Below are 24,736 nucleotides of genomic sequence, written 5' to 3'. Positions count from 1 at the left end.
TCTCTCAACTCAAGCTTCGATTTTTTTTTTTTTGGGGTTTCGGCTGCTGCGCTGATTCCATTGGATTGGGCTTTCTTAATGTCTACCGAGGCAGAGCCTTCTCTCCTCCGAGTCCTAGCGCCCGCCTAGTGACTGCCTAGCCGCCTAGCCGCCCACCTAGGCCAATTTTTCGAACTCTACGATTGACTGAAAGTCTAAAACCCGAAATTGAACAAATTTAGCTGCAAATTTGAGCTTGAGTTTGGGAAGCCGAAGCAGTGAAGCACAAGTCAGGTCCATAGAAGAAGAGATCATGAGACTCTTAATTCATCTAATTCCATTCCTCTCCCTGTTTCCCACCTTATTCTCTTCTCTCTTGGCTCTCTCCCAAACGACATGTTCACCTCACCACACCAACGACAACGACGACAATTCCTCCCTCTGCCAACTCCGCCTTATTCTCTTCTCTCTTCGCATTGACAACATGGTGCAGAAGAAAAAAATACAAAATTTGCTGACTTGGTGTCTGTCTTCAGTGGAAGGAAAATGCTGAAGCTATCCTATCATGGAGTTTCTATGGTCTTGCCAATAACAAGGTTCGATTTTTAGGCCCCAATCTCAAATTCTGACTATTTATTTATGGTTTGGTTAAGCAATAGATTGATTGGTTTGGTTCTTCTTGTTTGAAGCCTGATAAATCTTTATGCATTCAATATTCATCCATTGATGGTTCTTCTTGGTTGGACTGCTTTTCATTCTTTGGATATTGCATTTCTGTTATAGATTTTGACAGTTGATCATGCCCTCGTGTTTGCTGAGAGCAAAAATAATAATAATAATAATAAGAGTTGTCACCTCCTCCTCTTGCATAGGAACACAAAACCAACCCACCAAAGAACAGAAAAAAAAATTTGAAATATTTCACCACCTCAAGTGAAAAATCTAATTCATTTAAGCTTTTATATTAGTTCTTTTTTCAGCGTCTGTGTTTTTGTAGTGGGAACTCCACCTCAACTCTTAAGAAAACAAATATAAAAAAATTAGAGGGTGCATTTGCTAACGCATGGGTTGGGAATCTCTTAATTATATTTAACTTTTCAAACTGACTTCAAAAGCACTAGATTAACACACCAACATGAAATATCGTTTATCGAGCCTCCGTTAGTGTAAAAGGACTGTGACTTCATTAGCTGAAAATGCTTTAGAAGAAGGATCGACTTCCAGTTCATTGAGATCCCTTTCATTATAAAAACCAGGTTTTTGAGGTTGAGGCAATGACCCTTCACCACTCAACATTACAACTGCAGCTGGCATGCTCGACCTATCTGCCGGGTTACGCTGCACACTTAAAAGACCTACATGATGAAGATAGAGGAGCCCCCGAGCAATTCCATTAATAATGTCAAATCTCTTGGGCCAATCTAGCATCATGCTTTTTCTTGCAATTTCTAGTCTTGTGATTTTTATGTTTCCACTTGTAGGATGAAAAGTGAAGTTTTCTTCAGGATCAAAAGAAGTACAAATCTACAGAAACTGGTTGATGCTTTGTGTACCACCGTTCCCTGGATCCTGAATCATTAATAATTTTGTTTGAGAACGACCACATTCACAAGCAGAAGACTGCTGCGGAGGTAAGACTTCATCAAAACCATTCCCTGGATCCTGAATCATTAATAATTTTGTTTGAGAACGACCACATTCACAATCAGAAGACTGTTGCGGAGGTAAGACTTCATCAAAACCACTTACTTATAAAAATAATTTTATTGTTGCTTAATTGATTTGTTACCTTATTATAGATGATGACCCTAAACTTATATATTTCTGTTTCTCATTATCCACTCCTTGTTACTTCATGTGTGCAGCATCAAATGGAAGATGCCTTTCTGCTCTCGGATGGAAGTTCACCAATATTTGAAGGTTATATAGAGAGAGGGGAAGGAGATGGTGGTTGAAGGTATGGAAAACTTTATGCTACGAATATGTGATTGGCTAAATTAAGGGTTCTATGCATTGCAGACTAAACTACTTTTAAAAAGATTATCATGATCTAATTTAGAGTTGACTTATTCTCTTTCCTATGCAAGTATGAGTTTATGACCTTGGTATATCATTACCATTCCATTCAACAATAGCATATGGTTAATACACAACATGCAGGACATGCATATGTGGCCATATTTATAGTGTTCAATAATTGGTAATTAAGAGCTTTACGTGTGCAAAATCCATGAATAATCGTTAGTGAATCGGGGATCTAGTTTTTAATGGTTACCTCTTAATCGGGTCTTCAACAAATGAATTTAATTGGCATTTCCTTGATGGGTGGAATAAATTCCCCTCACTAGCATCCGCGCCGTTTTACGCTATCCCCATTATTCAGGACATCTATTGCTTCACATGTTAAGTATTGCAATAATGTATGATTAGTACTTCAACCTCTCTTTCTCTCTCTTCTCGCTCTCTTTCTTCGCTGAAACTGACCTGCAACGAACCATTTGCTTGGTCATGAACCGACTGTGGTTGGTAGATGAGAGTGGCTGGTCGATGTTGGTCCCATAATTTCCTTCATCGACTTGATCGGTTTCAGTTTGGTAGTTCCAACCACTTGGTCCGGTTAATCAAACTGTGCTTAGCCCTAATCAGCCTCCGAAACCAATGCACTGCATTGAAATGTGCAAAGTCCTTTTGAATCTACAAAGCATGCACTGCATTGGAATGCGAGAAGTCCTTTTGAACATCCAGAGCATGCACTGCATTGGAATGCGAAAAGTCCTTGTTGAATGAACAATTTTCCAACTCTCCATCAATTAATTCTCTTGTTGGTTCCTATTATAAATGATTACCATATGCATTCGGCCTTGCATTCTTCAACTTAAGGTGATTGTTTTCCTAGTTTCCGTTTATTATTTAGTAATCCTTTTGTCTCAGTGCTCGATCTTTTTTTTAATTCCTTGTCATACTCTTGCAGATGGACGACGGAAGATGGCAGGACTTATACAAACACATTGCAAGCACACGAACCTAGAGCCGATTGGCAAGTGGAAAAATTTGGAGGTGTTATCATTAGGTTCATGCTTAAATTTGGCGAAAATACTTGCAATTATACAAACACATTGCAAGAATTTTTATGGTTTAGATTTGTCCAAAGGCTCTGTTCATGGACGTGAGGCATTGTCAATTGTGAAGTTGGTGCCTAATATCAAGTACTTAAATTTGAAGGGTGCAAAAGTTAATCGGGATGGTCTTGTCACGTTGCTGCGCGGATGCAAAGAACTGGTGATGTTGGACGCTAGAGATTGGTCTGGTTTCAATGACAACGACAATGAAATGTCAAAGCACATGCGTCTCATATTAGTAAATTTATGTGCGAGGGTTTTGAATTTCCTGAATTCTTCGTGGTATGGACAATTTGGTTCTTCCTATTGATGGATACTCATTTCATCTCATCTGCATGTAGAGGAGACATCGGATGAAATGCTCAATGATTTGCGTGATGCGTTCAATGATTTGGGCGATGAGGAATGAAGAACTATTTGATTGTACAAAGTGATATCTCATTGATGAGAGTCTCAAATTACATCTTTTTAATATTATTTTGGAGACTTTATGATATAATTTTGGCTTAATAAATATAATTTCACTTGATGTTACATTTTATTCTCACCAACTGGATTTATAAATTTTCTATATTAATTTGGTGAACTTATTAGGTGAATTTATCTTCTGTAGGAAGTTGGAAAGCCAAAAGATGAAGACATATATTAATTTGTCCAGGTTCAAGCCAGGTGTGAAGAGAATTGCTGGCGGATTTTATTAAAGAATTGATTGTGGGATTATTGTGATTATAAAGAGAAGTAAAGAGGGAGAAGAGAAGACAAAACCGTTGAAGCTAAAGAGCCTATTTCATGTCATTCATAGCCATTTAACACCCACTACCTCACCGTTATTTCTTTTCCACCAACTCTCCACCATCATCACATGTTTAATACAATTAGTCCCTCACTTAAACCCTTCATTACCCACCACGAGTGTATTAACTTCCCACTCACCTCATTGACTACTATAAATCACCCATCAACTTATTTGGCAAGGGGACCACTACGACATATTTCTTTATCCATTTCATTCAAAATTTAGTTATGTTTTCCTTTGTAATGAGTTGCTAGAACTCTAGTTAAGGCTAAAGGGAATATCCTTTGAGTAAGTTTGTGAATTGTTCTTTAATCCAATATACGGTATGAATTGCTAAATTCTTTTATTTTTGGTTGTTCAATATTTTCATATCCTTTTATTTTGATTGATGTTAAGTGCTATTATCTTTTCATGAGTTCAATTATATTTTTCTCATTGTTAAGAACTGACTTAGCATGCTTTTAAATTAAGCAACTCCATTTTCTAAACAATCATTAATAAAAGATAACATTGAAAAATTAAATTGGTTTTAATTTCTTTATCTTCCGGTTAAAGTTTCTCAATGATAATTTTAATCTAGTTTAATTTGGATTAAAGAGCATGAAACATATTTTGCTTAAAGAATTGAACATTGATGCCTTAGCATTTCCATTATTGATATTTCATTTTTTAAACTCAATCTCTACAACAATCGAATCAAATTACTTGTCCATTTTGATTGTCACTTTTATTTTGGTACGTTTAATTATTTCTTTATGTGCAAAGATTTGCCTACCTGCTCCTTGAGGATACGATACTTGGACTTCCAAGATTATTACTACGTGTGACTACTTGCACTTGGGTAGACGCAACAAGTTTTTGTCTCATCTTTTTTATATTTATAACACAATTAAGCAATTATGTGTGTTGAGTGTGGTGTGGTGTTCATCTTGTGTTTTTGGACATTATTACTCCAATGAGGGCTTGTTATAAGTTCTTGTCTTGATTTCATTATAAGATGTTTGCTTAATTTGGAAAATGGCCTTTCTAAATTCCTTCGCTACATTTTCTGTAATATCACATGTGCTCGCGATTGTTCTTCAGCCTTGCCTCTGCCTCAATTTCTATCCTAACTTTCCCTTCCCACCAAAGGTTTTTCTAGCTAAATTTCTTTGAGGTTCAGGAAAAATTTCTTGGTGAAAAAAGAATGTTGGTTGCACCAACTTAACAATATGCACAACCAGTAGACAAATGAAATAATAAGTGCTTCTTTACGAAGAGGACGCACTTTCTAGTACTTTTTAAAAAAACATTTGGATTCTTAATAAAAAATTTCAACAGGCTTCTATAAAAGCACTTCTAACAAAAACGTTTATGAGTAAAAGTTCTTCAAATGTAAACAGTCACAGACGAGCCTTTAGTGTAGTTGTTTTTTTCTTCGCTAGAATCCAGTTTCTTTCCTAACTTTGTTAATTTTAAAAAAATGTTATTTCTTAAATAACTACTATCATTTTCCAAGAGTCATGTAGTATTGGGAAGACCAACATTGTCTTCCCTTTTCTCAACTAAAGTAGTTGATGAAATATGTCTAAGATATATTCCTCATACCAACACCACTCACACTCAACCACCGTTTGATGAAATATGTCTAAGATATTGAAAGAGCCACACCAACAATGTCGTCTATTCCTCGTCATCTCTTATCTCCCACTGCGTCACCTAGAGCTCTTAACGAGAACGTCGTCATCGATCTTATTTGCTATCAAAATTGTATGCATTTTTGCTTATTACAAGAATGTATGCCCTTCTATCAATGTCGTCCAGCATGTAAAGAATATTGTATTAAGGATCAACACAGCTTAAGCTCAACCCCGGCTCTTTACAATTGTACGTTGCATAATGCATAAACACAATCTTGAATCAGGTACATATTTTGCGCTTAATTTTGTTCTTAGGATTAAGGGCACAATATGACCAGACTTTGCGGTTTAATAATAAGTGTAGTCATTTTAACCATGCAGATGCATTTCTTGTGAAAGACACTGGAAACCTGCCACAAAAACTGCAACAGGAAGAATTAAAGAACTTTATCACAATGGGATAACAGATCTCCTCGCATGAGTCTGGATGGATGAGATCATGGGTTTGTTTTTACTTAATTTTGGAGATTTTGTAATGTGGTTTGGAACAAAGAAAAAGAGAGAGTGATGTTAAATTAAAAATTTACTACAAAATGTTTTATTAGGTATATCAGTCGTGTGGAGCATATATATCAAATTCAGATATTATCCTTGAACCATTGATTCTTTTGAGAACCATAAAGATGAAATCCTTGAGCAAACAAAACAAACTTCCAAGCACCAACATAACAAAACTGAGAATATGAATGATAATAAACTGATGTCTTATCAAACCTACAAAGGACTGGCATATTATTCATCAAAGGAATGCTAAATAAAATACATCATAACCAAAGATAATATAAAGTCTCAAATCATTCCCCAAGAAACAAGATATGAGCAGATATAAAATATCTTCCTAGCAACCCCTCTCACACTAGAACACTCCATGCTCCAATCCTGCAATGAGAAACAAAGGTAAGGATAAATCAACAGTGAGGATTCGTATCTCGAACAAATAGTCCATTAAATGATTACTTGATTACAAACTTTAAATATACTTACATATTTTGTTGAAGGCTACAATGTCACAGCTCTGGACATACTCATTAATTGGTTCAACAGTAAGTTGTTCCTCAATAAGAGTGTCAACAGAGACCAGGTCATCAACAATTGTTAGCATTATCTGCAACTTCTTTATTCCATACCCAACGGCTACAAGTTTGGCTGCAGAATCAACAAGATAATAAATAACCAAATTAGGAACATAAAGGTTGGTTTAGCATCAATCAAGAGGACTAAAAACTTCATAACATTGACTTCCACATTGCTAATGTATAAAGTGCATATCAATGGCCAAATTTTGTTGCTAACTATGGTTAGAAAATATGGCCCTCAGCTTATTCCTGCAATTAACTTAGATGAAAGAACTTACATGCTCCCCAATGCAAGCCTTCCATGTGAACACTTCTTACTGCCTCCTCAAGCTTTTTCATGTCAGTCTCATCATCCCATGGCTTCACATCCAACAGGACTGATGACTTTCCAGCTGACAATGGAAAAATACAACAACAAACCTTCAGAACAAAATAAATAACTGTGAAAGGGGAAAGGAGATGGATATATTAAAGGGCAGAAAACAAGATAGGAAACTAATACGAAAGGGCTGAAAACAAGATAGGAAACCAATACGAAAGGGCTGAAAACAAAATAGGAAACTAATATGAAAGGGATGAAAATCGGATAGGAAACTAACATTCTTTCTTTTTTGTAGATGCCTTGATAGAAGCTGCACGCTCTTCAGCAGCCTTCTTCTCTTCTTCAGTCTCTTCACCAAACAGATCCACATCATCATCATCGTCTTCAGCAGCTGAGGCCTGAAAACCGTATCACATTCTAACACATGAGCATAACAATTGTATGCAATTTCTTAAAGCGGATAAGGCAATAATAGCCCAACCCTAACATTTCACATTATAAGCAAAAAAGCAAACAGACATCCAAATAAGAACTCAGTAAATAGGGCAGAAAAGTGCTTGCCTTTGTATCAGCCACAGGAGGTGTAGCAACTGCTTCCTCTGTGATGGGAGCAGATCCCTCAACAATGACACCAGAGCCTTGTCCAGAAACACCACTACAACAACAGGCATCATCAAATAAGTCAAAGATTTAACCCAAATATATGAGCTTCGAAGAAATCCATCATAATCTAATAATAAAGAAACCCATCACAAGTTATAAGAACTTACGAAATCCTAAGAAGTGCAGTGATATGGTTGTACCACCGAGACACGTTCACAAATTCTGATGGTGGAGGCTTTGAAAGAGCTGCATGGACAATGAGATCATCCTTTGAAGCTTCGTAGCCAGTGATGTAACTGCGGGCAAGCAAGTAGTCATCCAGTTTCTTCAGGCCAACAGCCGAGTTGATGTCATGGAATGTGACTGCCATTGATAAGCCTTTTTGTGATTTTCCTAAAACCCAGATACAAAAAATTTAGCCTTTCATCCATGGATGAGTTACAACTTACACACCCACTGATAGGTACCAAAATCAGCCAACTAATCTAATGCATAATTAGACAGAGCCCAACCGAACAAATATTGCCAAACATTATATTACTGACAAAAGAAGTGCTTTTAAAGATTTTATTCTGGAAAATTTTCTCAACCAATCAGTTCCAGAGATAAAAGCAACTATTTGTATCCATAAAAACATAAACCCAGATACCAAAAATTCAGTCTTTCATCCATGGATGAGTTACATACCCACTGATAGGTACAAAAATTACCCAACAAATACATAATTAGACAAATCCCACTAGAACAAATATTGCCAAACATTATATTACTGACAAAATAAGTGTTTTTGAAGATTTTATTCTGGAAAAATTTATCAACGATTGAGTTCCAGGAGTACAAGCAACTAAGTGTGTCCGTAAAAACATAAACTTTAACCAAACTGAAAATCTAAGCAAAACTAGAAAACTGTTCCAATTTCAAACACTAAAGAGATTGATGAATCATATAGCCTAAAAGACTCTGACTTGATCAAAAGTAAGGATATTGAGCAACGGATCTGAGCTTACCTTAAGCAGGAGGAGCTACTACACAGAGGGGAGGAGAGAGAGAAGACTGTTGAAAGTTTGAGATTTCTAGGGGTTTTAAGGATTAGTCATCTAAATGGGCCGGTCCGGGCCGACACAATCAGGTTACGGCCCAACGTGTTTAAATTAATGGAACATAACATGACATGAAAACGACGTCGTCCAAGTCTTCGGCTTGCTGTTAGTAAATCCTAGCTTTGTGACAGTGCCTTGGTGGAGCTCCAGCCGTACCCAATTCGATCAGCGTTAGAAGAAAGAGAAGAAGAAGAGAAGAGAAGAAAGTGATGCCGAAGAGAACAACACACACGTACTCGAGCGAGGACGCAGCTCCAGATGGACCTGACTCTGATCTCTTTGTCTACTACTGCAAGCACTGTGGATCTCACCTCCTCATAACTGGTTCTCTCTCTCTCTCTCTCTCTTTTGATTGTAGTTGGGTTTTTTTTTTTGAGCAGAAATTAATATGTTTCAAAAAAGAAATTGGTGTAATTGCTCATTTTAATTGGTATTGGATATTTCATAATGGTTGTTAAAAGAGAGTTTGTTGAATAATACTTGTGGGCAAGCAGTTTATATTATACTGAAGTGTGTGTTGTATAAGATACCCAGTTGCAGAAAATGCCCAAAAGGAAGACTGACAAAGCTTATGTGTTGGACAAGAGCAAACATCTTGCAAGGCTTAACATTGCTGAGGCTGGAAAAGTTGTATTGAAAAGGTTCTTCTTTCTTCTTCTAATGAAAGTATGATATCTTTAGTGTTATACAGTTTGTAAGAAGAAGAAAACAATTGGGTTTTTACTGATGTGTGTTGTATACTGGACTGGATGACACTCTCTGTTTAACAGTGGCTGATCACCTGCCTTCAGTTTCTTGTACCTCAGTTTGTCTGACAGTTTCTGTGAAACTATTTTGTTTCTACACCTTTTCATACTTATGTTCTTCCTCGAGATTGTCCTGTCAGTGCATTATGTTCTTCAATCAAGATAGAGTTTAATGATTTTTTTTCAAGTACAATTTATGTGATAGTATCATCATAGTTCATATTTTGAAATCTTGCTCGTTATTAATCCAGGGGTGAGGGGAAAATGGAGAAGCAATTTCGTATGAACTGTGTGGGTTGTGGACTCTTTGTTTTCTATCGCTCAGAAGAAGATCTGGAAGGTGCTTCTTTCATCTATGTTGTTGATGGTGCTCTAAGCACGGTTGCTGCTGAAACCAACCCACAGGTATAAGGTAGTTTATAAAGGCTTTGTGTCATCATCTGTTGACTTGATTGTGAAAAAAACTGTTTGCGTGCTCATATTTAGTTTGCATTCAGAAATTGGGTTCCTTCGTATAAATTAAGGGAAATAGGAGCTTATTTCTCATTGTATCCATCTGTTGGTTGTAAACATTTTGGGAAACTATTAAGAAAGTTTGTCTTGAGCATGGCAGTTCAGACTACTGTCTACTACAGTGTGATCCAAATTTCCTAATTGGGTAGTCTGATATGTGATGTAGGATGCTCCTGTGCCACCCTGCATTTCAAACCTAGATGGAGGACTTGTTCAAGTGGCTATAGAAGTGGAAGACCGTGCACAACGGTCAGCCATCACAAGTAAAAGAAATTTTTTAATGTATTTCTGTCTTATTTTTAGCATGCAACTCGTTAGTTCGAATGGAAATCATAAGTCAATTCGCGCATATACTTCTTTTGATTATTTTGGATTTCGTGTGCGCTGAGCACTAGTCCTTGCTGACTTTTAAGTTTGATATCTACATATACACCTCTACAAGGGCTGTCTGCTTTGGCAGTTTTAATATGTAAAACTTGCCAGAAGAAAGTTTTTTTTTATACCAGAAATTTAAATGACTGATTATATTTTAAATATACTGGTTCCTTGACTTAAATTTCATGTTCCCACTTTTTTCTCTTATGCCAGGAGTGAATGCTGATGATGTTAGAGTTACTGTGGCTGCACCTGCAGCTCGGGGAGAAGCAAACAATGAACTCTTGGAGTTCATGGGCAAAGTATGATTCTGTTTCATCTTAGGCCATTTAACCTAAGAAGCCAATCTTTTCGAACGTGTAAATCTAACACTTGCTTTTTACACAGGTGTTGGGTCTGAGACTAAGCCAGATGACTCTTCAGAGAGGGTGGAATAATAAATCGAAACTCCTTGTGGTGAGTTAAACAAGTTTTACTCTCTTTCTCTCTCTCTCTCATGGGTGTGGGTGTTGGTGGCAGCTTGGGTGTATCATACTCTGTTTAAAATGTGCCTATGTTAAGGAGAACAATATCATTTTTGTTATAAAAAAATTCAGAGCATTGTATACAATAATTTTGCTGCCATGCACTATTCCCCGATTTACTGTATTGTTGCACAAACATTTCTACTTTGGCAACATAGATAAAAACAAGACATGATATTTCTTCCTTTTCTAATTTTTTCGACTGCTTATAAAATAAGAGCAACTACAATTCATTTAGGGGACCTCACTTGGGCAGCATCCTGATAGAAGCTATGCATGCAATAGACCCCTGAATTATGTATAAGTTATGATGCCAATTTAACTAAGAAACTGCTTAAAGCTGATCTTGCTTGGCCTTCTTCATTATCATTTGGTGATTATTGCAGGTGGAGGATTTGTCTGCTAGGCAAGTATATGAGAAACTTCTGGAGGCTGTTCAACCTTGAGGCTGTACAATTTACATGTCAATTGTAATGAATGATAAGATCCATTCAACTTGTATGTTTACCCTGGACATCGTGGACTTCAAATTATTCTTCTGTTAGTTGTGTTTCGTTGTAATGCAATGTTGCAATGCAAAAAATTCAATTGTACAACATGAGTCTATTTGATGATAATTCCAGTTAACTCTGTCTATAGTTTTGCCTTCGCTATTAATCAAGAATTGGTCAATTGGAGTAGTTACTAGTTATGCGCATGTGAACTCTGTGAACGAGAATAGGAGTCGGGGAGAAATTAAGAAATTTTGCCCGCCAATTGTATCTCAATTTCTTGAAAATAAAACCACCTATACTAGGATCCAGAGTTACCTTTTAGAGAAATCATTTTTCAAGAACACATTATACTTCGTATACTTTTCGCAATGACATACTAAACATGGAGTGGCGTCTATGATCAAATTTCATTATCTCGTACTGAGTAACACAAATACGCATATAGCTTGCCTTTATTCTTAGCATAAGTTTGTTTTGCATAACCCACATGCAAGTTTACATAGAACTATGTTGAAGAAGCAAATGGGTTGAAGTGATCAACAGGTAAAAGTATAAGTGGATGAGCCATGGGCAAAGACATGCCTGCGCCAACTTGCATATTAACCTTACCCTCATTTCCATTTCCAACTTTCCAATCAAAGCATTGAACCATGGCAGCAATTGAAGTATTCAACAAGATGGTTGCCAAATTCGAGCCAGGACACCTTCTCCTTCCCGATCCGAATGGAATATATTGAAAATTCTGTCCTCTGGCCTCATTCTGATTCATTTCCCCATCTGCTTTCTCGTCAGGAGACAAAAACCTCTCTGGCCTAAAGTCATCCGGATTGTCCCATAACTCTGGATCTCTCATTATTGCATACTGGTTGATTGCTACTGCAGTCTTTTCTGGTATATCAAACTCTTTTATTTTACAAGCTTGGCGGCTCTCTCTCGTTGACAAAGGCACTGGTGGGTGTAATCGTAGCGTTTCTTTTATCACTGCCTGCAAGTAGGTGAGGTTTCCGACATCCGATTCCTCAACTAGTCTACTACCAACAACCGATTTTATCTCTGCCCTAAGCTTGTTGAATATGTTAGGATGGTTGATGAGCTCAGCTACTGCCCATTGCATGACCTCTGCTGTGGTAGCAGTACCTCCGATGAAAAGATCCTAACATAATGGTAATTATGAATTGATCAGAAACAAGGAGATGTGGTTTGAAAATGGAAAGGATTGAAATCACTTACAAGCAAGAAAGCCTTCACATGAGTTCTGGAAATCTTGACCTCAGCTTTATCATCTTGATAGGCCTTCAATAGTATATCCATCAAATCTTTATCTTCTCTATCCCAACCCTCTCTCTCTGCTCTCTCTTCATGCTGCTTCAGCATCCCCTCTAAAAGTTTATCATACCCCATGGTCACATCTATGAGCTGCTTCCCATAAACCCAGAAACCCAACCTCTTCAGTGGGCCCAACACATCCCCAAAACAAACCTTTGCAGCCAACTCAAATGATTCTTTTACCAACTCCCTGATTTTTTCAGCTTCCTCACCATTCTCTGAACAACTAGTGCTCATAGCCATCCTGCTATTAAACAGGCACTTGTTAAAATAGAAATATTGGAGAAAATTTCAAAGATCATATCAAATTAACTTTAGAGCATGCCTGCATATGCTGTTGTTTGTAAGCCTCATCAGCTCAGCACCCACATCAACCATCTCTTTCCTCGTAGCACTCTCCAACATTTTCCTCAAAAACTTTGCAACCTCTCCGTGTCGAATGGCCCGTGACCTTTCTATTTGCTTGGGTGAGAGCAGTTCTGTCATGCAAAGCTTCTTCATGAACCTCCAATACTCACCATATGGGGTGGCAAAGAATCCCAAGTTTCCGTACGGCAACTCGTCAGCAAAAGCAAATGAGGGACGAGAAGCAAAAGTGAGATCGTGAGTTTTGAAGATTTCAGTAGCCATGGAGGCTGACGAAACCACTAGCATCCGAGAAGCCCCGAACCGGACTAGGAGGAGAGGACCATACTTGGTGGAGAGGTTGTGCAAGGACTTGGACAAGGAGGAGGAGAGGAGGTGAAGGTGACCAATGACCGGCAAAGCCGGTGGACTAGGAGGGAGGCAGAGAGTGGTGATTGGCTTGGTGGGTTTGTTGAAGAAGGATTTGATCAAGATGGTGGAGAGGAAGCAGAGGATCAAGCAGATGAAGTAGTACTGGAAATCAGTCATGGTGCTCATGGCTTCCAACATGTTTGAGCAAATAGATTATTAGATTCAGAGCAGAGCACTGATTGTATCACTGGACAAAAGTCACTGAATTCTGATTTTTTAGGATAGATAATGTCGTTAATTCGTAGGCCATACTATTACATCATGGTCAATCATGTTCAATTAAGACTTTAGGTTTAGTTGATCAGTGTGGGCAGCAAACCTTGTCGAGTTGTTAATATATAATTAAGAATGTTGATCCATTTGACTCGGATGAGAACATGTGGTCCCAGATTTATAACAACGTGAGCAATTTGTCTTCTTGTCACAACATAAATTTTGCAAGAGGAACATCACTATCATGTAATCCTTGGATAGTTACATACTAACTTAATAAGAATTGGATACAGAACCATTTTAGTCAAGCCTGCCAGTGTTGGCTGAGATTGATGTCAATTTTATAACCCATTTTATAAGCCCGCCAAGGGAGAATCATTTGTTTTTTTTTTCTTTAATCAAGTAAATAATACATACTTAGTTACTAAAATAAACTAGTAATCTATTACATCAGAAATCAAATTAAAACCTAAGTGGTCCACTGCATAATCTCAAGTTCTAAAAATACAGCATCTTAAGTCAAACAATATGAGTAGAATATTTTTAGGCTGTATTTCATTCTTCAAAATGAGGTATTTATAATACAAATGTGTAACCCTAGTAGGGTTAAACTAGGAAACAAAATAAAATCCTAATTACACAATATCTTAACAAAATGAAAGAAATAGAGTCCTAATAGACTATGAAATAAATCTCTTAATTTAGGAACCAATTTTTTTTTAGCACTATTGTGTTAAGTAACAGAGAGGAGCTAGAGAGTACATGGTTCAAAGTTGACAGTGCACTTCTCAGGGAGCTGCATTGCCATGGTACGATCGACGCCAGAAATCGAAAGGCCATTGACAAGCACACATAGGCAAGGCTGGCCAAGAGCTTTGAGGGCATTGCAGCAAGTCTCACTTGGTGGGATGGGGCTAAAAGGAACAACTGCTGCTCTGCAAGGTATTAGCTGAACAATAGATGAGAAGAAGGTGCTTGCACACATGGTGCCCTCCCCTTGATCCACCAAACCTGTCAAAACTAATATAACCACCAAAACTGGAAGAGTCATAGTAATTAGCCTCATCTTAATTAATTTGAGCTGAGATTAATTACAGAGAAGACGTCCCGAATTCGAATATATAGGACATTATGATGAGGGTCATGCCATCATGCAGGTACATCCTACCCAAAGGTCACACCTATATGATGCCATTGTCGCCAGCTCTGCCACTGAGGATATGCGCATAAAAACCAGACAAAAATGCATTTGGTGTGCTGGTGGAGCAGTTGTTCAACTCAAATTTCATGACTCTTTGCATTTTCCAAATGCATTAGCAAAGAAGCTCCAGTTAAAATGAATCGAAGGCACCTACGTTCTCATTGTTTGCATATGTAGAGGCCAAAAACAATGCGCTTCAGTTACAAGATCCCAAAGCGTGACCACCCAAAATATTAATATCGGATAAGTAGCTCCAAGTTAGTATTTAAGATTATGTGATTTAGACCAATCTGAAATTGCTATGAAAAGTATATTCGATTATGAAGTGTTAAACTACAAGGACGAAAATGAAATCAGTTAGGAGCAAATCCAAGAAGATAATTTCCGTGTTCAATTGAATGCATGATTCTCGAGGAAATTGCTTTCGAGCACATTTGACAACTTTTGGTGAAAATCAAAATATGCGAGCACAATGTACCAAAACAAATAGTTAAGCATGACTAACAAATCAGAGATATATATATATTCGATTTGGGAATCCAAAGAAATTGTACAAATTTTCTTGCTGGAGGAAAAACAGAAAGTCAGTAAATGAGACAATATAATTCTCCAATCTTTCCTCATGTGTGTGGCCAGGCCACAGTTAATAATCATCGATCCCAACCTTCTTTATTACAACTCATCTCATTCCCAAAGGCCTCTTCAAATGCTTTTCATATCATTGACATAACAAGTTAGGATTTTCACATATTACAGGTTATCAAAGTTCTCCTTTGTTTCCTTTGAGATTGATTACTGCAAGCTCCTGCTCAACAAACTCTCCTGCATAAATCGCCGGATATTTACTGGCAAGCGAGGATTCTACAAAGCGACCTAAGGGCTTTAACACAGCATCAGATGCTATGTGCGCAAACAACTACATCACGAGAAATGTCACATATAAGTACATGATGCATCGAGAAATATTATTGATATAAATCTCGTTTAAAATACCAACTAAAAGTAGAAGAACGAAACAGTAACAATGACAACAATATGACTAGCTTCACTCACTGTAGAAGATACTCTCCAAAGTGAGCGACGTTGCTCCATTGCTAGTTTCATTGCGTCAACTGTCCTGTTTGTTACAACAACTTCATGCATTCCAGCTATGCAATCTCCTGCAGTCAACCACTCTATCTGCACATGAAAATTTGTGGTGAATGGAATACAATTAGCTTAAAGATTTAAAATACAACACATGTAATAGCCAACCAACCTTAAAACAGCCATTCCAATCAAAGAGAGAACTTGAATTAAAAATAAACACGCCTAATATTTGTTTTCTTTTTAGCACTTTTTTTTTGGGGGGGGAGGGGTTGGTAAGCACAACACAACTAATCAAATGTTTTGCATGTGTTGTATTTTATTTTTTGACCAAAAGATGTGCATAAACCCTATCTGTACTACTAATCAAAAAGCCCTCCCCCTCTCCCTGTCCATTTTGAAGTATAATCAGATAGATCTTGCACATGGCATTATTGCTATAGTTAGAATATAAATTTAAATTTTTGTCTTTTCATAAGTTAGGCACTAAAGAACGTGTATAATGTGTTATTTAATTGATGCAACTGAAATCCAAATTGATTTCCCATGAAAGCCACCATATCCAGGGAGTCAACTAGCTTGTAAACTATTGGATAACTACTTAGCTCGATGGTCAAAAATACTCTTACCTGCTTCCCAGCATGAACGAGAAGACATCCTACAGGAACCTTCACTTCAACTTTTTGCCCATTTCTTAGCCAGATATTCAGACCTGGAAATCTACTTCTGCCATGAATGGTTAGAAAGTTCAGGTCGTAGTGATATCCTGCAAACACAGTACCCTCCTGGCCGTAACGCCGAAGGTCACTTCCTGTTGGAGCTAGAAGATGTGGTCCCTGGGTTCACAAAGAAAGGGTACTTAGCATATATCGCATGAACTCAGCCAGGAAATTGGCAAATGGAAAGGAAGAGATTCTAGATACTCAATTCAGAAGTTGGTGATTGTCGAAAAAGCAGCATGGAGACAAAATACATGCTCTATATCCGATCATAAGCCAATGTATTTAATAAGACTATAAAGTGGTTGAAGAATATGCCCAGCCCAAATTCATCTTTGTAAGAAAAAAAGACAAAATATAGAAGTGTAATAAAATAAAATAATAGTGGCATTATGGAGCAATACAAGAGGTATTCAACAGAATGCCACACAAATTTGGGGACACAGGTGGTCACAGTGGCTAAAGATAAGAAAAGTGATGGATATAGAAGATGCAATGGAAACTGATGGATATAGGCAACTACTGTCAGAGTAGGCAACCAGTAATCATGATTCCATTATTTGATTTCAATACCGCTGCCCCACCACTAGTGGCGGAAAGTCATAGAGACATGAATGTAAGTTTCACTTCGCAATCATTGGTCACCTGCTTCATAAGGGATGTGAATGCATCCTTTGGCAAGCCAAACCCAACGGCAGCCATTTCAGCAACAGCCTGAAAAGAAAGAGAGGGATAAATTACATGAAGAATATTAGATAATATGCAAAACAAGAAAGTGGTATGAGCAAGCTGAAAAATCAAATTAATGGCTCACCTCTATTGCGGATATCATCTTGTAACCCCATGAATCCATGGTATCTTTCCATTCAGGAAACCCCTCGGGTACGACCGGCTCTGCGTTAAGTTCCTAGAAAACAAGAATAACATAATCATCATCATCATGGCAAGTAGAATAATAGCATTTCATTAAAACAGTCAATACATATGAGTGCAAAGTGAATATCTAAAGGAAAACAAAGAATGAGACCTGAAAGCGGGTTTCTGAGGGTCGAGGACCCACTCTCCACATGTATCGCCATTTGCGATCTGCCCCCTTGGGAATGGATGGCTGGAACTCTTTGGGCATTTCTTTCAATTTCTCCTGCATTTCTTCATCAACAAGGCTTCTTGGCACTTCCACACCCTCTGGTGTCACCCCAACCTGTAATCTTATCCCCACTTCAAGTTTTGAACAACAACAATCCAATTCCCACCACAAATCAAAAGAAATAGACAATTAAAATAAAAAGAGAACCCAGATAAGCCACCAATCAGTAATCAAAGAATTGGGCTTCAAATTTCAATTCTTTTTTTATAACGAAATTCAATTTTTCATTTTTCTGATATCTAGGCAACAGTTTTTCATTTTCTCGGGAACCAAACAGAACCCACCTGGTAATGCAATTGGGGCCTCTCCTGGAGTCGCTTGAATTCTGGCGGTCTATCGAAGTACCTCTCCATCATACCGAGGAAGCGATCGTTGTCCTCGGCCGTATATCTGGGGTCCTTGACCAACAGAGCACCTGTTTCTCTCAGACTCCGGCTCACCTCGCCGCACAACTCCTTCACTTCGCCCTTCGATCCCAAGTACAAGCTCAGATCTACCACCGTCAGCTCCATTTTCCTGATCCAAATCTTCAACCCCGATCAAAATTCGATGAGATTCCTGGTTTTTGAGGGTTTGCAAATGTTTTAGGGATGGCGGGAGATTTTTTTTCTTTGTTTCTGTATTTGGTTTTTTGAAGTGTATAATAACGCTTGCGTGGAGATTCGTGTAATAATGGTGTCGCTTTTCTTTTGGGAGAAAAGGATTGCGTGTAGTACACTGGACATACGATACGTCCAAATTCGGTATTATCCTGACACGTGGAATGGAGTGACCGAAGTGGATCCTGCCAGCTCATCGTTGATGAAGGTCTGGAAAGTTTTTTGGGAAATAGCGGTATATGCCACTGATTTTATAATCTCAATTAAAAATACCACTGCTCCCCAATTTTTGTACAACTATCACCTATAAATATAAAATTATTGTCCACTTATTGCTGAATTTTCACAAGTTCAGAAAGTTTGTTCTCTCTTAGGTCACTCAGCTCTCTCTCTCTCTCTGGCACATCTCTCTTTCTCTTAGGTTTCTGTCTAACGCAGCTCTCTGTGTCTCTCTTGGCTCTCTCTCTCTTGGCTCTCTCTCTCTCTAGCGCAACTCTGTGTCTCTCTCTTTGCTCTCTTTCTCATAGCGCAGCTCTTTCTCTCTCTCTTTCTCCCTGTATTCGGTCTCTTGCTCTCTGTTTGGAATCGGAACCCCTCCCTTTAGGTATGTCTTCTGAATAGCTGCTTGCAACCTTGAAGCTTTAGTGGATTGCCGACCTCGAAAAGGTAGTGTTGATGGTTATTTTCTTAAAATTAGTGGGATTATGTGAAATGGGTTATAATTTGATTGTTTGGGTTTGTGTTAAATTCGTTTTGGCTTTAATTGCTTTGGGTTAGGTTTTGTTGAATATTCATGCTCAGTCATCTGGGTTTGTACCAATTGCACTTAGATTGGTCTGGATATGTGAATCTTGAAACTTGGGATTTTCCATTTGATGTAGTATATCTGTATAGTGTGATTGCTGATGTGTTACTGGTGTACTGCTGTTGCGTTCCTCTTATTTCACTGTCGTATTGCTGTTATGTTGACGTTATATTGCTATTATATTGTTTTTATATTGTGGTTATATTGCTATTGTATTGTATGTTTATTGTGGTTATATTGTGTTAATGAAATGTTGTTTTGTCATGGTCAGAAATGGAGACAATTGTTATTCTCGTGTGCTACAATGGAAAATGGGTCACCTCGAAGAAGATGTGCAAATACGAAGGGGGTGAGTCAAAAGGCTTAATAGTTCCACGGACCATCAAATTTGCTGAACTATTGGACCGTGTGCATCAGATTGGTAATACAAACAGCAGCGAAGACAAGGTTAGCTTAAAATTCTCAGTTTTGGTGGCCTCGAATGAGTGGAAGCACATAAAGATTGAGGACGATGATGATGTAAAATTTTTTATGAAGTACAATTCTGAGGTAACACCTTCAAAACTAGCTCCCTTACTCGTGAGTATAGAAGATAAAGGACTGAGAAATGATGTAGTTGATAGTATGCATATCACGACAGATAGTAGTCGGTTGGGTCGTTCTTCAGTTGCCATTGTTGAAAGCAATGAAGTAACTTGGAATAATACAAATGGCACTGATGTGGGAGGTGAAGTAGGGACAGATTTTATGGATATGATTGATTTTAGCGAGGTGGATCAGATGCATGGTGGTGATAATGGTACTGAAAGAAATGAAGTGTCAGTGTACTCTGCCCCTCCTATTTTGGGCTACTTGAACACATCTGCCCAACTGCCAATAATGCGTTTAGGAGGAGAATCTGAACCCATTCGTGAACATTATTCGAATGAAATAGGCGAACAGAACCGGTACAATGAAGCCGGTGTAAATGATGGAGAAGCATATTTGGATGGGGGGTTTTCGCGAAGTGATTGGAATCCGAAAATTACAGTTGGGCAAATTTTCTCTACTAAGAAAGCATTGTTGACGGAGTTACAGTTGATGGCATTAAGAGGCCACTTTGAATTTAAGGTGCAATCGTCTTGCACTAAGAGGTTGGTTGTGGTTTGTTGTCAACGTCCATGCCCATGGCGAGTCCGAGCATCGAGATTTGGAGATAACAGCTTCATGATTGTGAGGTGTACAACTATCCATGAATGTGATTTGAGGGTTGTAAGTGACAACCATCGTCAAGCAACTGCAGCACTTGTAGCCACTTCATTTAAAAGGAAGTTTAAGGATTCTCGGACAATATACACACCAAGTGACATTATGAGAGATGTGAAACACAACTTTGGTTTCAGCATCCATTATTCGAAAGCTTGGAAAGCAAGGGAGTTAGCTCTATTGTCCATTAGAGGATCAGCGGAAGAGGCATATTATATCCTTCCAGCTTATTGCTATGAATTGGAGCGTATGAATCCCGGCACAAAAACACACATCCAAACTGATGAGAACAATCACTTTGTGTATTTCTTTATGGCGGTTGGCGCATGTATTAGAGGGTTTCGTTCTTCCATGCGCCCAGTGATAGCCGTGGATGCCACTCATTTAAAATCCAAGTACAAGGGTGTTATGTTTGTAGCAAATGCATTTGATGGTAATCGAAATATATATCCTCTTGCTTTTGGGATCGGGGATTTGGAGACGGATGCATCATGGCATTGGTTTTTCACTAAACTTCATGAAGCCATTGGTGAGTGTCCCAATCTTGTTATTATTTCTGATCGCAATGTTAGCATAGAGAATGTGTGGAACAAAGTTTTTCCAACGGCGCAACATGGCATATGCTTTTATCATATGAAGGGAAACATGAAACGCACTTGCAAGTTGAAAAAGCATGATCACATACTTATGCACTTTGAGAAGGCTGCGAAATCTTATTCCATTGCTGAATTTGATTGTCATTTTGGCAAGATCAAGCGAAAGGAACATGTTGCTCAATATCTTGAAGACGCAGGGTTACATAAGTGGTCTAGAGCTCACATGGATGGACGCCGCTACAATGTAATGACAACAAATATTGCGGAGTCAATCAACTCAGTCCTTAGGTTTGCAAGGATGATGCCAGTGGTTCATTTGATAGGGGAAATTATGAATCTCCTTGTGAAATGGTTCACCGAACGTCGTGACTTGGCTTTGAATTGCACAACAACATTGTGCCCCAATTTTGGAGAGAAGAAGTTGAGGAACAGGTTGGAGGATGCTGCAAGGATGAATGTGGTTAAAGTAAATAATGCACAGTATAATGTTTTGGACGGTTATATGGACGGCCTCGTAGATTTTACGAACAACAGTTGTAGTTGTAGAAAGTTTCAGCTTGAGCAGCTACCTTGCAAGCATGTAGTTGCAGTTTGCCGCTTCTTGAAAGTAAATGTATACTCAAAGGCTTCTCGGTATTACACTCGGAAAACTTGGATGGATGCTTATTCGGATAGCATCTACCCGGTACAGCCTCACGGAAGGTGGGATATTCCTGAAGATGTTGGAAGTCAAGTTGTGCTGCCTCCCATGGCAAGGGTCATGCCAGGCAGACGAAAGAAGTTAAGAATTCCCTCGCAAGGAGAGGGCACCATTACAAGAAAGTGCTCAAGGTGTGGTTCCGGAGGCCACAATAAAAGTACCTGTAAAAACAATATTCCATTGCGCAATGTATCTTAGACAATATGATTTGTGTTGCTTTGGTAGGTCATGTAAACTTTACTTTTATTTGTGGTGGTTTCGTGTTATGTTGAATGGGAATTGTTTTAAATTTGCATAATTTGGGTTGCATTGCTACAGCATGCTGTATTGCTTCCAGATTGCTATTTTATTGTACTTTTATTGCACTGGTATTGCTTCCATATTGCTATTATAATTTGAGTGCGAAATTGAAGGGCCTGGAATGTAATTCCAAAAGGATCCAAAACATTAAAGTTCTTAGAATTCCTTTATTACACAGTTACCCTGATACTCCGACTAAACCTTCTTTTCTGATTACAAATTCGGCGGATGCATAGGCCAGATGTGGGGCAAATACAAGGTGAAATGTCCTATGTGTTTCACTACATATAGTTGTTGAAGGAGCATTACGAATGTTAACCCCAATAGATTGCTCATGTCTTGCCAAGAACACTCGTGAATTTATGCAATGTGCCCAAGCCAGTCCCAAAGCTGGACTCACCCGTCTGCCTGATGTGTCCAGGGACTCCAAGTTTCCCAACCTCACCCCATTCACTCCATCATGTGGCCCAATAAAATCCACCACTTGGTTGGTGACAACCACCGCCAACCCAAACTTATTTGCTAAACCCTTCAATGTCCCAAATATGTTGAAGAACATTTCAGACCGCCGTTTCAAATCGGCCGGTGTTGTCTGATACTGTGATCAGAACAATGCAGCAATGGAATCAATGACAATGAGTTTGACAGGTAGGGGGTGTGATCAATGACAATAAATGCTTCTATGTCTCCAAGGACATGGATGAGTTCTTGAGCATCATGAACACCACGAACATATATGTCTTCCAATGGCTCCAACCTTATTAAGTTGGGGTATGATGCATGATAAAGGTTGCCTAGTTGTTGCAATCGACGAAATGAGAAGCTAAATTCTGTGAATATGTAGACGGAGGAGCCCCCTAGTCCGCCATGTGAGGGTGGGAGCTGAGCTCGTACCGTAAGTTGGAGACAAAGCTGCGTCTTCCCGGAACCACTCTCCCCTACCAATTCTGTTATGGAGTTGCAGGGTATCCCACCCCCCAAGCAGTGATCTAGTATTGGGCATCCAATGGATAATTTAGGGGTTGAAAAAGGAAAGAGCATGAGGTTTTGAGGTGTCATGTTTCTGTAATTTAGGGGGGGATGTGATGGTGCCACAAGGCATGCATTATATATATAGAGTTCATTTTGAAGGTCTGTAATGTAGGCCATATGTCTTTTAAGGGATGTATACTTCATCCTTTTTCCAGGTTGTAATTATTATTTTTTTTTTTCACCAAATTGTTGAGGACCAAATAATTTGAAAAACATTCTGATGCAGTACGTACTGTAATAGGATCATATTGTAACTCTATCATCTCTCTATTGTACTCTTATTGACATAATATTGCCATTATGCGCTTGTTTATTGTATAGTTATTGCTGCTATATCGCCACTCAACTGGACACCGATAAACTGTATACGCACAAATACAAAAAGAGGCATGATCATTCCATAAAATCCTATTTCCAAACTTACATAATACAACAACAGGCCACCCCATGGTTACATAATACAAAAAGAGGCCACCTCATAGTTCCATTTCCCTACTGTTGACACATTCGAAGTTTGCATACTCTTCAAGTGCAGCGACCACGACCCATGAAATTCATGACCCCGCCCACAGTGATGTTGGCCCAGTTTCCTGCCGGATCCACTATTTTTGCAAACTTACGAAATAGTTCAAATCCCCTTTCCACTTGTTCTTGCTTCAACTTGGCCATTTCTTCTGAATCCTTGAATACCATAATTGCAGTGGTAGGGGCAATTTCAATTTTTCCTTTGATTGCCTTTATATGTACGAGATGCATGCGGGCATGATAACGAGAGCGAATTGTGCGCTTTTTTATGACATCCCATCTAGCTTGGCCCTCCACAATTTTTGATACTATGTCTGCATGGAGATTTTTCCAAAACATGGTATTGCCTCGACATTGCTGCATGCCATGGACCAAGTCTACAGTGAGTGAATTGGGTGACTTGGCTTCTGTTTCAGTCTCCCCTCCTTCAGTAATTGAAAGCGTTGGGTTTGGTGTGAGGTTATGGTCCATGGTCTTCGATATTTATTGTAGGCTGGTGTATGACTTAATTGGAAAAAAGGGGGACTAAATGTGATGGGAGTGAAATCAGTGGGGAAGGTAATGGCTGCAAGCAGGAGTTAATGTGATGGAAGCTTTCATTTCAAACAGCTGGGTTTATTAATATAGGCAGGTTTTAATGACCTAGAGTAACAGAGACAGTTAGTGGCGGGAGGGATTAGGGGGAGTCATTGGCGGGAGGGATTGGCGGGAGTCTTAGGCGGGATAGTATTGGGCGGGAGTTATTACCCAGTTGACTGTATGCCTTTTTGTAATATATTTCTATTTTGGATGTTCCGAAGTTGGTAATTTTCCCATTATGTAATCCAAATAAGGGATTTGCCTATTTGCATAATTGATCAACTCATTCAAATTGACCAATATGGTTATTGTCTTATTTCTCATTTCAGCAATCTCAATTCGTTTCCATTTTTCCATTATTCATATTTTCCTATTTTCCATGTGTCATCAAATTATGCAATTATGAAATTATCCATTTTTTCATTATTTGTGCCTATTTTGCAATTTCCCAAGTTTCCTTTTCTTCTATTTCCAGTTTTCCAATTTTTCAATGTTCCTATTTTCCCATTATGTAATTAAAAAAAGTTGCTTACTTTGCCTAATTGAGAAAGTAATTAAAA

At 38.4% G+C, this 24,736-nt stretch overlaps 6 protein-coding genes and 2 pseudogenes across 7 annotated transcripts; 3 read left to right on the top strand and 5 right to left on the bottom strand.

Annotated features, from left to right (window-relative positions):
* The first annotated feature begins 2,964 nt into the window (after nucleotides 1-2,964).
* LOC148296217 (uncharacterized) lies at nucleotides 2,965-3,507 on the top strand (annotated as a pseudogene).
* Nucleotides 3,508-6,239: 2,732 nt separating this feature from the next.
* Nucleotides 6,240-8,720, bottom strand: LOC110773098 (elongation factor 1-delta 1-like). The gene is made up of 7 exons (XM_021977605.2): nucleotides 8,582-8,720; nucleotides 7,742-7,967; nucleotides 7,533-7,626; nucleotides 7,249-7,369; nucleotides 6,928-7,041; nucleotides 6,558-6,719; nucleotides 6,240-6,452 (listed from the first exon to the last, which is right to left on the bottom strand). Coding segments are annotated over exons 2-7 (696 nt in total). The 5' UTR covers nucleotides 7,945-7,967; nucleotides 8,582-8,720; the 3' UTR covers nucleotides 6,240-6,450.
* A 137-nt stretch (nucleotides 8,721-8,857) lies between these two features.
* On the top strand, nucleotides 8,858-11,466 carry LOC110773097 (UPF0235 protein At5g63440). Of its 2 annotated transcripts, none has more exons than XM_021977602.2 (7): nucleotides 8,858-8,998; nucleotides 9,209-9,315; nucleotides 9,672-9,825; nucleotides 10,100-10,196; nucleotides 10,522-10,610; nucleotides 10,696-10,764; nucleotides 11,219-11,466. In XM_021977602.2, the coding sequence occupies exons 2-7, from the start codon at nucleotides 9,218-9,220 to the stop codon at nucleotides 11,276-11,278; spliced, it is 567 nt and encodes a 188-aa protein (XP_021833294.1). In that variant the 5' UTR covers nucleotides 8,858-8,998; nucleotides 9,209-9,217; the 3' UTR covers nucleotides 11,279-11,466. The 2 variants fall into 2 exon arrangements, with proteins under 2 accessions (XP_021833294.1, XP_021833293.1); XM_021977601.2 differs by having other exon boundaries at nucleotides 8,863-8,998; nucleotides 9,201-9,315.
* A 237-nt stretch (nucleotides 11,467-11,703) lies between these two features.
* On the bottom strand, nucleotides 11,704-13,662 carry LOC110773519 (cytochrome P450 705A22). The gene is made up of 3 exons (XM_088248408.1): nucleotides 12,978-13,662; nucleotides 12,557-12,896; nucleotides 11,704-12,479 (listed from the first exon to the last, which is right to left on the bottom strand). The coding sequence occupies exons 1-3, from the start codon at nucleotides 13,565-13,567 to the stop codon at nucleotides 11,832-11,834; spliced, it is 1,578 nt and encodes a 525-aa protein (XP_088104534.1). The 5' UTR covers nucleotides 13,568-13,662; the 3' UTR covers nucleotides 11,704-11,831.
* Nucleotides 13,663-14,069: 407 nt separating this feature from the next.
* LOC110773520 (protein LIM1-like) lies at nucleotides 14,070-15,226 on the bottom strand. Its single transcript, XM_088249680.1, has one exon. It carries the CDS (start codon nucleotides 14,706-14,708, stop codon nucleotides 14,394-14,396), a length of 315 nt encoding a protein of 104 aa, XP_088105806.1. The 5' UTR covers nucleotides 14,709-15,226; the 3' UTR covers nucleotides 14,070-14,393.
* Nucleotides 15,227-15,333: 107 nt separating this feature from the next.
* LOC110773518 (uncharacterized) lies at nucleotides 15,334-18,444 on the bottom strand. The gene is made up of 7 exons (XM_021978046.2): nucleotides 18,080-18,444; nucleotides 17,676-17,849; nucleotides 17,463-17,555; nucleotides 17,294-17,362; nucleotides 16,559-16,765; nucleotides 15,897-16,022; nucleotides 15,334-15,759 (listed from the first exon to the last, which is right to left on the bottom strand). The coding sequence occupies exons 1-7, from the start codon at nucleotides 18,305-18,307 to the stop codon at nucleotides 15,604-15,606; spliced, it is 1,053 nt and encodes a 350-aa protein (XP_021833738.1). The 5' UTR covers nucleotides 18,308-18,444; the 3' UTR covers nucleotides 15,334-15,603.
* Nucleotides 18,445-19,440: 996 nt separating this feature from the next.
* LOC110773230 (uncharacterized) lies at nucleotides 19,441-22,107 on the top strand. The gene has a single exon (XM_088248141.1). The coding sequence runs from the start codon at nucleotides 19,473-19,475 to the stop codon at nucleotides 21,936-21,938; it is 2,466 nt and encodes an 821-aa protein (XP_088104267.1). The 5' UTR covers nucleotides 19,441-19,472; the 3' UTR covers nucleotides 21,939-22,107.
* Nucleotides 22,108-22,218: 111 nt separating this feature from the next.
* On the bottom strand, nucleotides 22,219-23,099 carry LOC148296216 (DNA repair protein XRCC3 homolog pseudogene; annotated as a pseudogene).
* Nucleotides 23,100-24,736: the final 1,637 nt, after the last annotated feature.

This window comes from Prunus avium, chromosome 2, assembly GCF_965620075.1.
Source record: "Prunus avium chromosome 2, drPruAviu1.hap1.1, whole genome shotgun sequence".
Classification (NCBI taxonomy): Eukaryota; Viridiplantae; Streptophyta; class Magnoliopsida; order Rosales; family Rosaceae; genus Prunus; species Prunus avium.
The sequence above is the reverse complement of the archived record's forward strand: the minus strand, read 5'-3'. Positions and strand labels throughout refer to the sequence as shown.

Coding starts and splice junctions, on each gene's coding strand:
- LOC110773518 (XM_021978046.2), bottom strand. CDS start 18,307: ATGGAGCTGACGGTGGTAGATCTGAGCTTGTACTTGGGATCGAAGGGC. Junction 16,766..17,293: donor TCACATCCCTTATGAAGCAG/GTGACCAATGAT, acceptor TTGTGAACCCAG/GGACCACATCTTCTAGCTCC. Junction 16,023..16,558: donor TCGTTCATGCTGGGAAGCAG/GTAAGAGTATTT, acceptor TTTCATGTGCAG/ATAGAGTGGTTGACTGCAGG.
- LOC110773230 (XM_088248141.1), top strand. CDS start 19,473: ATGGAGACAATTGTTATTCTCGTGTGCTACAATGGAAAATGGGTCACC.
- LOC110773098 (XM_021977605.2), bottom strand. CDS start 7,944: ATGGCAGTCACATTCCATGACATCAACTCGGCTGTTGGCCTGAAGAAA. Junction 7,370..7,532: donor CTCCTGTGGCTGATACAAAG/GCAAGCACTTTT, acceptor TACGGTTTTCAG/GCCTCAGCTGCTGAAGACGA. Junction 6,720..6,927: donor AGGCTTGCATTGGGGAGCAT/GTAAGTTCTTTC, acceptor TTGATTCTGCAG/CCAAACTTGTAGCCGTTGGG.
- LOC110773519 (XM_088248408.1), bottom strand. CDS start 13,567: ATGTTGGAAGCCATGAGCACCATGACTGATTTCCAGTACTACTTCATC. Junction 12,897..12,977: donor ACAAACAACAGCATATGCAG/GCATGCTCTAAA, acceptor GTTTAATAGCAG/GATGGCTATGAGCACTAGTT. Junction 12,480..12,556: donor ATGTGAAGGCTTTCTTGCTT/GTAAGTGATTTC, acceptor CCATTATGTTAG/GATCTTTTCATCGGAGGTAC.
- LOC110773097 (XM_021977601.2), top strand. CDS start 8,884: ATGCCGAAGAGAACAACACACACGTACTCGAGCGAGGACGCAGCTCCA. Junction 8,999..9,200: donor ATCTCACCTCCTCATAACTG/GTTCTCTCTCTC, acceptor GTGTTGTATAAG/ATACCCAGTTGCAGAAAATG. Junction 10,611..10,695: donor TCTTGGAGTTCATGGGCAAA/GTATGATTCTGT, acceptor CTTTTTACACAG/GTGTTGGGTCTGAGACTAAG.
- LOC110773520 (XM_088249680.1), bottom strand. CDS start 14,708: ATGAGGCTAATTACTATGACTCTTCCAGTTTTGGTGGTTATATTAGTT.